Here is a 15,277-nt window from a genome sequence, read left to right as displayed (position 1 = left end):
ATTTCTACAGCACCTAAGGTTGATATTATCAAACCCTCCAGGGGCAACTATAATCCACCTAGTGAGGGACATGGATAGGGATTATGAGATACCATGCTTAACCTTACTCTTTCAGAGCTGGGTAGGTAGGTAAATTATGGGTGAGGGTTGTTGTGGGTTTTTTTTCCCCCCTCTAAATCAAATGTTGCCAGATGGCCTGGTAGAGCCAACAGAGCAGGTTACAAATAAGTCAGCTGCAACTTGCTGACCAGGCTCAGAACAGTCATGTCAGACCAAGCCTTAAACAGACACTGCTTTGGGAACAAGTTAGTTGGTTAGAGCAGAGGTCAGCCCCTTGCAGCATGGGTGCAAAAGACAGCACACAGACCCATTTGGACAAGCAAAGCACAAGGCTGGTGAACAAAAGCCAGGGCAGTTCAGGACAGGAAGAAGTTCCTGACTTAGCTCTAAGGAGCTTCTGCTTTCCAGAGGCAAAAAAAAAAAAAAAAAAAGTCTTCCCTCCTTGAGGTGCCTCCTGGCTCCCACTAAGATTTAAATGGTGCTGGTTTTCTTTTCTAAATTAGAGATCAATTCTGCTACACTGCCCTTAGAAGGGTTCTGACATCAGGTTTAGACCAGAAAGCAGACGGCAAGAGTCTCAAACTGAAAACTTTCTCCATTGAAAAAGTATTTAGGAAACTTCTCATGTCTTCCACACTGTTCATTCCCTTCAGATCACCCTTTTTTTCTTGCATTATTTCTGGTGCTTGCGTTTCTTTTGTCCTGTGCTGTGAGCAGCCTCCTACCTGCTTAGAAAGACCCCTTCTTTCCAATCAATAACAGTTCCTCCTTCAGATCCCCCCAAGAACTCTTCCTGGCTCTCCTCACAAGCAAGGGGGGGAAAAAACCCAAAACAAAACCACAAAACACAACTGTGTTGAAGTACAGGACTTAAGAGTGAAAATTTTGTTCTCCAGACAGAACACAAGACCTCTCTCTGCCTCAGCCCGATTGCTACTCTAAGATGGCACATGCTAATGCAGAGCATTGCAGCCTATAGGTGGGAAGTGCTAGGTATTAATCTTCCTGGACTTGCCTTTACCTGAAACATATTCTTTTCTCTTTCATGAAAATCCTTGCATCTCCTACCCCAGTAAATACTCACAGAATATGATTTATAACAGGACACACAGCCAATGGGTTTTAAGAATGAGACCCTCTGAGAAAATTAAAAAGACTTACACTTTCAAAAGCAAACACAACTCTAGAAGTGGCTGATGTATGACGGGGAAAATATTTAAGACAAGAAAATAAGCAAAAAAAAGAGATACCACAGTTATGATCAAATTGCTAGGGATTGTCAAATAAGAATCTAGATAAAAGGAAAATGCATGAAGAGATGAGTTCGGCATGTTTGGTAGCAGCAATTTCAGGAAAAGGTATCTGCTGACCCTGTTCCATCTCCAGGTGCCATAAAGGCGCATAAACAATAATAGGAAAACACCCACAAGAAGATAAGTCACTAGAAAAGAACAGATTGTAAATGAAACTTTGTTTGAAACAGGTTCAGCCTGCAGCAGAGCATGCTTATCAGCTAACCCTGCTCTACCTGTTCAAATTAAAAAGAGGATGGATTCATTGAGCCCTGCAGCATAAAGGCATTGCTAGAAGTACTGGCCCAGGAAGGACCACCTGACACTGACATCTGCACCAGCACATGAAGAGGTACAGGTTTCTTTTTACACCAGCTTTTACAGTATTTACCCCATTCAAGGATTTAGAAAGTAAAGGTTCTTCCTCTTTTCTTTGTTCCCTGTAAAATCTCTATTTTTAAGAGCCACTTATTTTAAAAGCAGCAGACAGTAATACCATATTCTCACTGAAATGAATTATGTCTGAGTAAAATAAAAGCAGCTGAGCTCAGTCTACAACTATCTAGTACGTGGTTTGCTATTTTGAAAAGAACAAAGCTTGCTAGCACTTGGAAACTTTAAAAAAAAAACCCACCAAAACCCTAGTTTGATCCTGTGTAAAATCCCATTCTTGTATACACCAAACTTTTTCATCTGCAGTACTTTTTAATGGGATGGAGGACAAGCAAGTTAAATAAAACAGCAAGTTAAGTTTATCATTCCCTGCTGGGGTTTGCCTGTGCTCTAGTAGAAAACTTGTTACCAAGCAGCAGCCATAGCACCAGAGGTAATACTGATGCAACATTATGGAACTTTATTTCAACCAAGAACAGACTGCTTTTAAATAAAGTAATTCCACCCCCAGTTCTCACAACATTCATAAGAAAGCTACTGCAAACTTGTGGAGCTTTTACTATCACTACAGAAGCCCATAAAGGTAACTTTAAATTCAACATAGTTACATTATTTACTGGTAATAACAGTAAGTGGGCACTTAGTAACTTCATTACTATGTAACTTCTAGTACTAAGTCTACTGCACATATAGTGGGGAGGGGGGAACCACTTAATACGTTGACTTCTAGTCACTTCAGAAAAGGTACAAGGTTTTCTATTTTCAGCTAATCATTCTCCATCTGCGGCTATGAAAAATATGCTGGCCATTGCCTGGTGGGCCCATATCCAACTGTTAGTTTAGTACAATTCAATTGTCTAAACATCCTAATAAAAGTTATGAGGCAGTGAAACACTGCCAAGCACTACAATGGCCTCAACTGAAGGACAAATGTACTATGGCAATTCAGTTCTCACAATACACAGCCAAAGCACTATCAATAAATAGGGCTGCCAATTATTACCCAGTGGGGTAAATCCCAAAAGTGCAAGGCACCTCGAGTTTTCACCAGTATAAAATGGAGTTTCGGATGGCCAAAACTTGAGCATCACAAACCTTCCACATACTAGGTCTAGACAGCAGGGCAGTTATGAAGTGTAGATGACGTATTTTTCCTTAAGGTAAGTTATTTGCATCATTAATAACTTTGCACTGTATTTCAGAATGGAACTATTAAAGTGTGTCCTGTCTTTGGGTGTGACATTCACCACCTTATCTGACCTCAGACACAGATGGACAGTGTTATGTTCCTTTCTCTGTCCTATTTGCTAGGAGTACTGTAATAGTTCATTCAGAGCTACAATGCCAGCTGGGTTACAACACCAGTCATAACAGTGCCTGGGTAAACAAGAAAGATTGCAGACTTGTGATAAATTATTGTTTAAAAAGAAGCTTTCTTTAGAAATTTCAGTAGTGAAATCTGTTAGTTAAGATACAGTGAACACTTCAGCCTATCACACGAAACTGAGACAGACACCAGTACTTACATGACAAAAATAGGGCTTTACCAGTATTGCAAGCAACAAAAAATCTCAGTTTGCCTAGCTGAAGTGTTCTTCTCCAAACAAAGAACTTCAATAAAAGTCTGCCCACTATGAAGAGACACTAAATGTTAAGGTCCCCAGTATTTGTGTGAGCAGATTAACTTCTGATTTTCAGAGCAGTTGCTAGCAGGTTCCCCTCATTTTTCTACACTGAGGTAACCAGCTGTAAAGCTCATGTCAAGTTACTACATTCAAAAGCAGATAAATTAGGTCCCTAGTTTAATTTGTCTTGAAATTGCATCCTATCACTGGTGTTAATAGAAAGGAGTCAGCCATAGCAATCTTCTTCCCCTCTGCCTTCAATTAAGAAGTAACTTTCTGTATAAGCAATTTCAAAAAAATCTCTGCTCCTTGGCTCTCCACTGCTAAATGATTCCATTAAGCTGACAGTATCCAGATACTTCTAGAGATTAAGAACCACTCTGCATAGAACAATGCTAACACCCCAACTAGTATTTACATCTAAAAATGCTACTTGTTAACAAAAACTAGGTCTAACACTAATACTTTCAGCTACTCATCAATAGACACAATAAGCAGCTGAGAGACAGGATGTCATCATCTCCACTGCTTTTGTTTCAAAGTCTCACTCTTCAGCAGCTGTAGGACAGGGCTCTTACAAACCTCAGTTTACGAAGAGTTCATTTTGGTCCTTTCGCATGCCTGATTTAGAAACTTAAATACTTTCATTACTATTCCACACTTTGCTGCAAGCTTTGGCCCCTAACCAGCAAGTAAAGGCACACCATAGTGCTTAGATCCAATAAAACTTAAGACAGATGTGCACCCTGTCCCTGTTGATGTACCTGAAAGCCAAGAACAGAGGTAGCAATTGGAAATCTAACATACAATCAATTATTAGTATACACCTTTTAATTTTGTTTGAACTTTTTACAATACTCACCTGTAGAGTTAAATGCTGGGGAGCTTTATAAAGCTCCTGCTTTAATCATGGGAGAGTTTATAGACATGTAGCATCTCAGTCTATGATTACAATTCCTAGCAGTCAAGTTAAGTCAACACTTACTTGACTATTCCTATATGAAGGCAGACTAGTTTTCAAATTCAAGCGTAATTCTGGGGGCTCTACCTTTAATAAGAATCAGAGAACTGTATTACTATTAGCAGTTGGAAGGGGCCCTGTTAAGCCGTTACATATTAATATATAGACAGTCCATGTAAAATTTAAGATATCATACCTTAACTGGTCCAGGAGTTGGAACTATGCCAATTCACAAGTTAACATGCCAACATCTAGGTAAATTCTTGGGCCTTCAAGATTACAGAAAAGCATACAGAGCAAGGATTTTTCCAAAAGCTGATTTGCAAATACCTTCAAAAACTCAAACCCTAAAATGAGTTTGGCCATCTTCTTGGCTTAAGTGGTAAGCTGCAATTCTTCAGTTCAAAATATCTCAATTTACATGTCCTTTGGCACATTGATTGCCATGCTCAAGTAAAATTTTAACTGACATTATACTGAAACAACTCAAACTTCAGAGGAATTTCCTATCATATCTAGAACAGCAATTTAGTAGTTTAGGTTAGCCACTTTTTTTTTTTAGACAAGTGGTACCTTACCAGCACATTCCAAAGAAAACAGAGTCCTTTTGCAGAGCACCCATAGTCTAGAAGTAAGTTCAGTCCTTCACTGCATTTAAAGCTTTATTTATAGAAAGTTCACTGCATTAATGGCAGCAATATTTGCATTGTATTTGAACTCAGCACTAATAGGTTAATATTTACATTTAGATAACACTTAAACCAAAACAAACTAAAACACAGCCACAGTTTTAGAGCAGAAAGACAGACATGGAAGTTAGACAGACTTAATAGTAAAAGTAATCACAATTATTTCACTCTGGTTGATTTAGTCCAAAGGTCTGTTATTTCTTAATCAGATTAGCAGGAAGAGTGGATTTGTCCAAGTCATCGAAATATGGATGGTTCAAGGCCATTTTGCCAGAAATTCTTTTTGCAGGATCATAAATTAGCATTTTCTGGAAGAAAAAGGAAACACATTTACTCCCTCATGAAACAGGAACTAAAATCATGTTAAACAGGTAGATGTTTAACCATAGTAATAATCAAGTAACCATAAAGACAAGTTTTCCCCCTATGTTCCATGATTTCACATAGAGGAGAAGTTATTTCCACCTACAAGTCAGTAGTAGTGCATAACATCTCAGGAAGTGAAGAAACACATTTATCCTCCCATTCAGTAACCAAGCAATGTATCGGGGTACCGTATGCACTCAACTAAATCCAGAACCAGGCATCAAGTGGCAATAATTATTAGTCTCAGCTTCTCAACTAAGGGAAATTAAGCTTTAGGCTGTTAAAACCCAAAATGCTTACAAGGACAAGCAGTCTTACACTTGTTTTGTTAAACTGACATTGAAGAAACTGATGTCAAATTGCTTCTACTCAGCTTGGTGCAGCGGTTTACAGTTAAAATATAAGAGTGATCACTCAGTTACAGAACCCAAACAGGAAAGTAGTATACAAGCAGGTAGAACTGAAGAAACCCAGAGTTTTAAAGCTTGAGTTTCTTTGCAATAAGTTATTCAACTGAAGTCCTCAATAATAAAGTTGATGAGAGCAAATAGAGGGCATGCCATAGCCCCTAAAATAGCCCCCAGAACTTTCTAGAACAGGCAAGAGATTTGTTTTTCTAGCAGTTTAAAAAAAAGCATCTACAGATTATATCATACAATGAGGGACTAAAAAGCACAAAGGAATGAAGCATTTAGCAGTTTTCTACTAGACCTAAAATTGGCAAAGTCTCTGCAAAGTCTTTTTGCTTTTATTTCTCCTTACTAAAGGAAAATACATTTCCAATTCAAGTAATCAGGATTCTACCAGCTGCTTCTCCCCCATCCCCACAAATTTGTCTTCCAGAAAAAAAACTTAACCAGTATTACTCTGCCCAGTATTCAGTCTTGACATTTAACTATCTTTAGACTTCATCCTACAGGGAGTCTTCCAAGTTGATTTAAACCACTGAATTTGCATTTATATTCTCTGAACTCCTGCCAAATGCAATGCTGTCTCTAGATTTAACCTTGCATGTCCAATTTTACCTTGTGACAGGTTCCCATTAGCTATAGCCCAGAACAACAGTATCCTATAGCTAATACTGATATCAAAGGTTCTCTTAAAATTGACTCAGACAAAAAGCAGGAAATTTCTCTGGAAAAGGGATGCTGTGACATTGAGACTACAGCACTTCAGCTGATAGGTTAAGTGACCAGTTCTTCTCTGAGCAGTCTGGAAAATAGTTTTTCCTGCAGCTTAGTGTCCAACAGACCAAAGCTTTTGATGACAGCCATTAAGTGCTTTGAAATGCTGGCCACAGAAGTCATTTAGCTTATGAAGGTCTTAAGTTTACAACCTCACTCAAACATTGGTCTTAACACAAAAATATGTAACCCATTTTCAAAGATAGCTATTTTACATGCTACTTCCATCTACATTAGTCTATAGAAGGAGAAATTAACATTTTCATTGACACATCTGAGCTTGTGCTCTAGAATGAAATATTCAGTTTTGTTGCCTTTAAAGTTATATTACTGCTTCAGGCTTAAAGGTGCCATAGGAAACTTAAATGGATTCCAGATGCCTAAGAATTCAGCCATACCACTGTCACCAGGCATTAATAGGAAGCTAAAGTGTCAACATTTATTAATTTAAGGCAAAACTATACAAGATTTTACAGAATTTAATATGCTTCGAGATTAGTATTGCATTAACACCATTTGAGGAACTAGTAATTTTTTTGGCCTTTATTGGCAGCAGCCCAAAACATTGGTTTTACACAATGAAGCCACCACTAAGCTCAGACGAGTACTTAGCAGGCCAGTTACATGACTGTATCAACAAGATTCACTTGCCTGTTCAATTGATTTTAGTTTATAAATACAATCAGTAACAATTCTACTTCAAACTGATGCTGTCAGTGGACACAGAGGACTTATTCCCAGCTTAAGTCAGTTCTCTCTGTAAAACAATACTGCTACAAGGTTCCAAGAGCTATCCAAAACAACTATATGTTTAAAAAATGTTGTTCAGGATGTCAGTCTGAACTGTGGCTCTGTTCTCAAAGAAAAATTGCGAGAAATTGTGGCCATTTGAGCTTCTTGGGTAACACCGCTTCATTCAGAGTATTTTGCCATAGCCATACCAATATGGGTAACGAACTACTGTGTGACTGCTTAAAAACATGAGCCAGCTACACAGGTAATTGCTGTACAAGATTCCCCTTGTACCAAGATGGTTCTGAAGTTTCCACTTATCTTAAGACACGTAGAGCACCCACCCCACACTCCCATATGCAAGTCTGCACTGTATAAATGCAGCTTTAGGAGAGCCAAAGGATAAGTCACCAAGGTACATGCTTATACTTAGGTGCATCTAAGATCACACCTAAGATATTACCTAAATTATTCTGCAGTGGCAGCACATGAGCTGGAAGAGCACTAAATGGAAAAGCCTGATGAAGAGCTTGTCAAATAAAAGCTGTGTGGTAGTTCAACTGCATGGCCACAGAACTAAAAAGTAAACTCACACTAGACACAAAATATAACCAATTAAAAGTTAATCCACCACAGCCAAAAATCTTTAACTCAAAATTTAAAGGCAATTGAGACAGACACTACAGACTGACTTAAACTAAGCCCCTGGTTTCAAGCTAATCAATAAATTCAGCTGTTTCCATCATCATTCAGTTAAGAGAACCATGAAAGCTTAACCAAGATGAGCCCACCAAGATTAATCCACATGCTACCATAAAAGAAAAACATTTCCAACTGCATCAGCAGTCATACAGCCACATCACGATTAGCGCTGGCACCAGAAGACGACAGCTACAGTTCGTAGGCAGAAGCCTTCACTTAGACCTGTTTGTAAGAGCTCATCCTCACTTTCAAGTTGTACCTGGCTTATTAGTATAAAAAAAGCTGAGGCATAATTGCTTAATGAGAAGTAGTCTAGTCATGTATTATTTATGAAAGGAGTATCACAGAAGGTGTCAGTTCTACAAGAATGACAGCCCATACCACAGCTGATAGTTTGAAGATCTCCATATCTTCATTCTAGCCAAGACTGATTAGTACAGCTTTATGTATTCTAGAGTATTTGAATGACCTGTTCAGTGTCTTAATCAGCAGTTTAAGAAAGAGTACTTACAGACAGCAGATCGAGTCCATCTTCATCTAAGTTTTTGACATGTGTTCCAAGGCTGCCAGGTTTCCATTTTGGGAATGTGTTTTTATAGTCTTGCAGGGATTCCACTTCAGGCCATACCTCATTGTTGGGAGTCCCTAAAGCTCTATGCAAGTATAAGTAAATATTAAGCAGTTTAGTCTGAAATCTGTATGCACTACTATGGTTTTAATTAGCACACAGCACTGTTGTGCAATGCTGCACAAGTAGCAAGGAAAAGTTCAGCCTGACATACCTGAAGATTCTAAAGAGCTGGTCAATCTCCGAGTCCCCATGGAAAAGCGGCTTTTTAGTTGCCAGCTCAGCAAATATGGTACCTATGCTCCATATATCTACAGGAGTAGAGTAACGAGCAGATCCTAGCAACACCTCTGGAGACCTGTACCACAGTGTCACTACCTATTGAACAAGGAAATTTTTTTGTAAGTTTATAGAATGAGGTCCTCTAATTGACTGCAAGCACAATGGCTCATTCATTATTAAGCAGCATTCACAGTTTTTTGGTTAAAAAACAGCCGGTGCTAGAAGTTTTAGGGAAAACACTAATTTCAAACTTCATTTACAGATAAGCATAACAAACACCATTGCAGTAGCTTCAACTGCAAGCAAAGCAGTTGCCTACGCTACTTCCCAAAGAGCAGGAAGCCTTTAGCACCTAGCCACTAAAACCCTCAAACAAGCTCAAGTACTTTGTGAAGTAAAAATGCCCTTACAAGACATTGAGCAACAAGTTCTGGCCCATCTGATTCATTGTCAAGGTAATAGTGGGATTCATAAGATGCTTTGGAACCTTAGAGCAAAACCACAGTCAGGGAGACGGAAAGCCATTGAATAAAACTAAACCAAAATATAAAACTTTTCGGTACTGTTAGTTTATGACTTCAAAAACTCTGTGATTCTTTTTTAGCTGTTTCATGTTCAGTTATTACCAGGAAGCTAGTAAGCATTGTCCAAATCACCAAGAGGATATTCCAACTCACTCACTTCATGAGTGTATACCCGCACCGGAATTCCAAAGGCTCGAGCCAATCCGAAGTCTGCCAGTTTAATCACTCCCTTGTCATCTATTAAGAGATTCTGAGGTTTTAAGTCTCTGTGCAGAACTCTTCTTGAATGGCAGAAGACAATACCTTGCAAGATTTGATACAAGTAACTCTAGGAAGGGTGAAGTCAGAGGAAAAAAAGAAAAGGAGTAACCTTTAGTACAAGTTAGTGTTCTGCAACATAAAGCTGTTCCCTTACATTAGCTCTCCCCATAGGACTAGGAAATGGAGATCCAAAGCATTGCAGATATTGAGTTAATATCAAAGCCACACAAATTAATTCTTCACTTAAGCTTAGTTTAAGGCAGTTTAATTTCAGTAATTAAAAGAATTTGAAGTGGCATTTGAGAGCAAAACTCACATTCATCTTGTTATCCACAGCTGCTTCTTTAACCTTTCATTCTCCTCAAGGAGTTAATTATACTGAAAATAAGAGCTGCTTATAGCTTTGTAGGTCATCTTTAGATTAATTTCTCTCTTATATTAAGAAATTTTCCTCATTACCTTAACACGTGAACGATCCAAATATTGGCCAGATGGAATAGTATCCAAGTATTTCTTGAGATCCATGGAAAGGAATTCAAAGACGAGGTACAATCTTGAATCCTGCATAAGAACATCCTGAAGACTAAAAATTGAGTATACAATCAACTCCACTGCAAAACGCATGGACTCACGGTTACATTTCCCCTCTCACAGCAGGGATACAAGCTGACATTTCCAGGTTCCTATTATGAAAGTCTTCAAAAGCTTTCAGTCTTCAAAGATTAACAGACTTAGCGAGTTACACTGTCATCTGAAAAATCAAGTATATCTGATATGTATCAGTATATCAGCATCAGACTGAGATAAAAACCTATATGCTTCCTCTTAAACTTATGTTCCCTCATGCCTAGTATCAGACACAGGAAGTCTGAGGAAAAGATATTGTTGCCTTTAAAAAAAGACTCTGGGTTTTGGTGCCTAGCTTCCATTTGAAGCTGGCTTATTACAGCAGAGCCTGAATTACTAGGATGGTTTAAGGGAATATTATAATAGGAACCTAGTAGACACAGCAGGATTTGCACAGGTTTTTAAGTATCTCCTTCATCCTTAATAGATTATAAGGGTTCCTAAACCCAAGCATACATACATTGAGACACTACGTGGCTGGAACTTGGCCAGTTTTAAGGCGCATTAGAGAAACTATTTTGCTGCATCAAAGAGCAAGTAAATATTTTGTGGGGAAGACAACAGCTGCGATCAATTCTACATGTCAAGTAGTCACTGATGGAAGTTTCACTCATAGCTCAGATGTGCCAGCTATGACAGCATCATAACACAACACGTAAATCTCTGCTACAAAACAGCAAGGAAGTGATTGATGACAGAGGCTCACATAAGAACACTAAGGTCAAATAGTCTGTTCCAAGGTGGCAAATGAAGTTCTGAGACTGACTACAGTAACAGCTTCAACCAGTTCTCATGAGGTATGCTGTCTCCATTCTGACAATAACCGCTCTGAAGATAATTTACATAAATTAAAAAAAAAAAATCAACAAAAGTTTGTTATATTCCTAGAATGGGAAGAGGCAGCTTGAGGAAGTCTTAATTAGAAAACTGGCATAAACGTGGGATTTGGGACTATAGCTATTTGCTGCAAAGCAGACACTGTATAAAGCAGAGTAGCTCTCACCTCACTGGAGTGGTGGAAAAATAATTCCTTATCTGAAGGGACCTAGTGCCCTTCAAGGAGTTTACTAAATACCAGTATATGCATACCAGACTATATTGGGATGATGCAGCTCTTTTAATAAAGAAATTTCTCGGATAGCAGTACTTGGAACACCTTCCTCCTCACTTTCTAGACGTATTTTCTTCATTGCAACCACTTGGCCTGTGGTTTTGTGCCGACCTTTATACACAACACCATAGGTACCTGAACAAAAAGACAGTGAAACACATATAGAAAACACCCGCTTCAGGTACAGATAAGTCATTGCAAATAAGAATTGCTAACATAGGCAAGAGTCCTTGCAATCAAGTATTTTTTGTTTAATTGTTTAGCTTGATTATGAACTACTACTTAGTTTTGGCAGTTTAACCGTGCAACAGTTTTGTTTGTTTAAAGCATGCCACCCATAAACAGTATCATTTGTTAGAACAGGGTACTTCGTAGCCTAAATACGAAACTTGAATGTTTGGAAGATATAGTTGTAAAATCAGATACTATTTGAGTTTCAGGTTGATTAACTTTCAGGCAAGATCACTATACCTCTTCATTCCCAAGGGGTTATGTTTTTGCCATTGATACATCATATTAAAAGGTTAAAGGTTTAGCTGTGAAAAAAGTAGTGCTTTCTCTGCAATGAGAGATCTATCCTTCCATTGGTCAGATCTATAGAAATACCTCTAGCACAATCCTCAGTGCAGGAGAGAGGGTAGTGCTGTGGGTCTCAGCAGAAGCTAAAATTGGAACCAGTAGTAAATCTCAAATCAATAATCTATTTTAATCATCAGTGTTCACAGAAGTAGAACCCTCAACAAACCAAGACAGCTTAAGTATTCTCTTTTCACCCTTCTTGAAGCATTAATCCCTCAGATTAAGCTCAAACAAACTAGTTTCTTTAAGGAAGAAAGTCACGCACAAGGCTTCAGTTACGAAGCTTTGTTTTAAGATCCAAGCCCATACATTTTGCGATTACCTTAGCGAGCACCTTCTCAGAGTAAAGCACTGCAAATTCTCAAGTCTCCATAAGGCTAAAGCATTATAAAACACACTGACTTCTACATTTAACATAGGCTGGATTTCCAGTGAAAGGGGGGTTGTGACTAACACCTGCATTGAAGCAATCTTCTTAGTGCTTTATAATAAGTTAATTGTTAAAATTCACTTCTCCAGAGGTTTACAAACTGCTCTTTCCCTTGACAAGCGTAGTGACCAGATATAATCCAAGCAGAACAATCCACAAACCACTACTCCTCACCAGCAGCTCCAAGCAAAATAAGTATACCACGCAGTACAACTTCAGGAGCAACTGGTACACAAGTTCATATACAAAGGAATGGAGGAGCTTCCTAAATTGAAAAGCTTGTTTCAGGCCTCAGAACATTCTCCCCCCCCCGGAGGAAAATTACACTATTAGCCATCAATTTGAAGGCAGACGCTTCTCAACACTGATCAGTTGTTTCAAATAGACCATGTCATCTTCAAAAGAAGGGCAGTCTGAAAGCTTTTACATATAGAGATAATTACCGCAGTTAACTACAGGCTTATTTTGCCAGTTAGTTGAATCTCAGTAGTTCCTCTAATAGCCAGAGTGCACAGAGCTTCTATGACACTTGATAACTCAAACTGTGGAACATTATGAGGTTCTCTATACTTACCTTCCCCAATCTTCTCTATTTTTGTGTAATCATCCATTGCTATGGTTATCCCTGAAATGAAGAGGAAAAAAACCATGAGGGTGAACTGTTGCTGTCCTGAACACAGCCAAGTCACTGAAATTATGCGAGGTCTTTGCAAGCCAGTTTTGTCTTACATAAGATGTAACATGGAACACTTACCATTCTCCTCAGCAAAAACACAGGTTTTTATTCAGGGTTCCAACTAGAAAAACTATGTTGCAAAGTATGATTAGGCATCAACTCAAAGGAGAAAGATGCTTTTGTGAAGAAAGCTCCTCCAAGCAACTGAAAACACACACCCTACTCAGTAGTTTTATGTAGTTACTCACTAGCAGGAACCCTACTATCTAAAATCACAAGGTTTGATGTTAGCAACGTAAGGGAACACCAGCCCCATATCATTTGATAAGTACACAGCGCAGTCTTCAGAGCTACAAACCTAAGCTATGTTAACAGGCACAAGATACTAGGAGGCATTGGCACCTGGTGGGACTGGCACTTCACACCTTCCGTGCTGCCCTTGACCTCCTTCATTGAGTGCAGCTGAACTTTAACACCAGGTTGGGAAGCGTTACGAGGTAACGAGCGAATTTGTAGTTACCCGCGGCTCCAGAGGAGGTTTCCGAGCTCAGGCAGCCGCTAAGCGAGCGAGGAAGGGCAGCGAGCGCTGGCCCTAGCCCGCTAACCGCGCAACCGAGGCCGGGAGCACGCTTCCATTTCGGTCCAACTGCTGCCCCGCTGTCACGGGTCGCATCACCTCAAAACCGGCGCCGGCGCAGGGCCCCGCGCAGGCAGAAGCCCCGAGTACCTGCTCGAGGAGCCGGCGCCCTGCCCACCTCCCTCCCTCCCCGAGTCTCGGGGGCGATCTTGCCCCAGTGAGGAAGGGACGGGGGGCGCCGCGGCGCGCCCCAGCACGCCGCCCCCCTGGGGAGCGGGACCCCCTCCGCCGCCCGGCCGAGGGCTAAGCCCCGACCCCGCACCAGCCCGTCAGCTGCCGGGCCGGGCGGGGAGCGGCGGGCTCAGCCCGCGACCCAGCGCGAGAGGAGGAGGAAAAACAGCCTCCCCCCGCAGCCGTTACGCGGCCGCACGCACCAACGGCCGCGGAAAAGCGGCTCCCCCGTCCCTCCGCGGGGCCAGCGCCGGCCTGCCCGGGCTGAAGCCCCCGCGCCTTCCCGTCAGCGCTCCGCCGGCCCCCGCTCCCCCTCTCACCTGCGGAGCCGCCGCCGAGCCCGCTCCCTGCCGCAAGGCCGTCCCCGGGCTCGCTCAGGGGCGGGCACGGCACATTCGAACTCTCCGCGCGCCGCCGCCCCCCGCCAATGGCGCCGCGCTGAGATGATTCAAAGCGGCCAATCAGCGCGCGCCGCTCCGGCGGCGCCAAAGCGAGGCCGAAAGGCGGCTTCTGCCTGCGCGGTAGAACCGGCGCGGTCGGGCGCGGCAAGCTGAGGATGCGCCGGGCGTCCGCTTGGTTCGCGGCCGGTGCGGGGGGAGGCAGGACTCGTGGCGCGGGCGGGAGGCTCCCTATAGTCTGAAGCCTTTTTGCCCAAATGGTGAGATACCAGGGCACTCGTGCAATGGCTTGCGCTGGGACGGCGCTAATGGGTGAACTGGTCGCTGCTCAAATAACACGTTAGGCTGTTTGCATGGTATGGGGAATATAATCATATTTGGATCAAGCTAAGCTTGTGGCTGCAGCTGCTCCTTTTAATCAAGCAAGCCTTGCAGATTTAGACGTCACAGCCAGCCAAAGAATAAATTCATTCTTTCTGGCTGCAAGGGTGCGGATCTGTGAAGTACTGCTGTGACTTTTGAAGCTGGTTTTAAAGTACACGCATTAATAAAAGGTCATTGGGTAACTTAATTCCCCAGAAGCTGGGACATATGCCTGTCAGCAAATTAAAGTTTGGTATCACGGCTCCCAGGTTAAGAACAATTAGTCCCTATGCTTCCGAAAGGGCTTCACAGCTTCCGAAAGAAGAGTCGGGGACGTAACTAGAGAGGCACCTGCGGGCTTTGCTCAGGGAGTGCTCTGGCAGTTGCAACCTCACTCCATCAGTACCCAGGGAAGTAGTAATGCAATACACTTATATTAAAAAAAAGCCTGGGAAAATACTATTCCAAACATTGCAAAATTGTGTTACTTAGAAACTTCAATGCTAAATAGATTTGCAAAGTGAATGTGTTTCTAGTTTTATAGGTCTTTCCCCTACAGGATAGTTTCACTGCGGATTCTGTGATGCTGCTGACCCACTCTGGCACCCGTTTCTCATCAGCACCGACAGTCCTGGGCCAACACGCT

The 15,277-nt window shown here is 41.3% G+C and overlaps 1 protein-coding gene across 2 annotated transcripts; it reads right to left on the bottom strand.

The window, feature by feature from the left end:
• Positions 1-4,980: 4,980 nt before the first annotated feature.
• CDK1 (cyclin dependent kinase 1) lies at positions 4,981-14,225 on the bottom strand. 2 transcript variants are annotated; one of them, XM_050898980.1, is made up of 8 exons: positions 14,191-14,225; positions 12,961-13,011; positions 11,356-11,512; positions 10,099-10,222; positions 9,536-9,706; positions 8,787-8,950; positions 8,516-8,657; positions 4,981-5,328 (listed from the first exon to the last, which is right to left on the bottom strand). In XM_050898980.1, exons 2-8 carry the CDS (start codon positions 12,995-12,997, stop codon positions 5,215-5,217), a joined length of 909 nt encoding a protein of 302 aa, XP_050754937.1. In that variant the 5' UTR covers positions 12,998-13,011; positions 14,191-14,225; the 3' UTR covers positions 4,981-5,214. The 2 variants fall into 2 exon arrangements, with proteins under 2 accessions (XP_050754937.1, XP_050754938.1); XM_050898981.1 differs by lacking the exon at positions 14,191-14,225 and adding an exon at positions 13,583-13,636.
• Positions 14,226-15,277: the final 1,052 nt, after the last annotated feature.

This window comes from Gymnogyps californianus, chromosome 6 (genome assembly GCF_018139145.2).
Source record: "Gymnogyps californianus isolate 813 chromosome 6, ASM1813914v2, whole genome shotgun sequence".
Classification (NCBI taxonomy): Eukaryota; Metazoa; Chordata; class Aves; order Accipitriformes; family Cathartidae; genus Gymnogyps; species Gymnogyps californianus.
The sequence above is the reverse complement of the archived record's forward strand: the minus strand, read 5'-3'. Positions and strand labels throughout refer to the sequence as shown.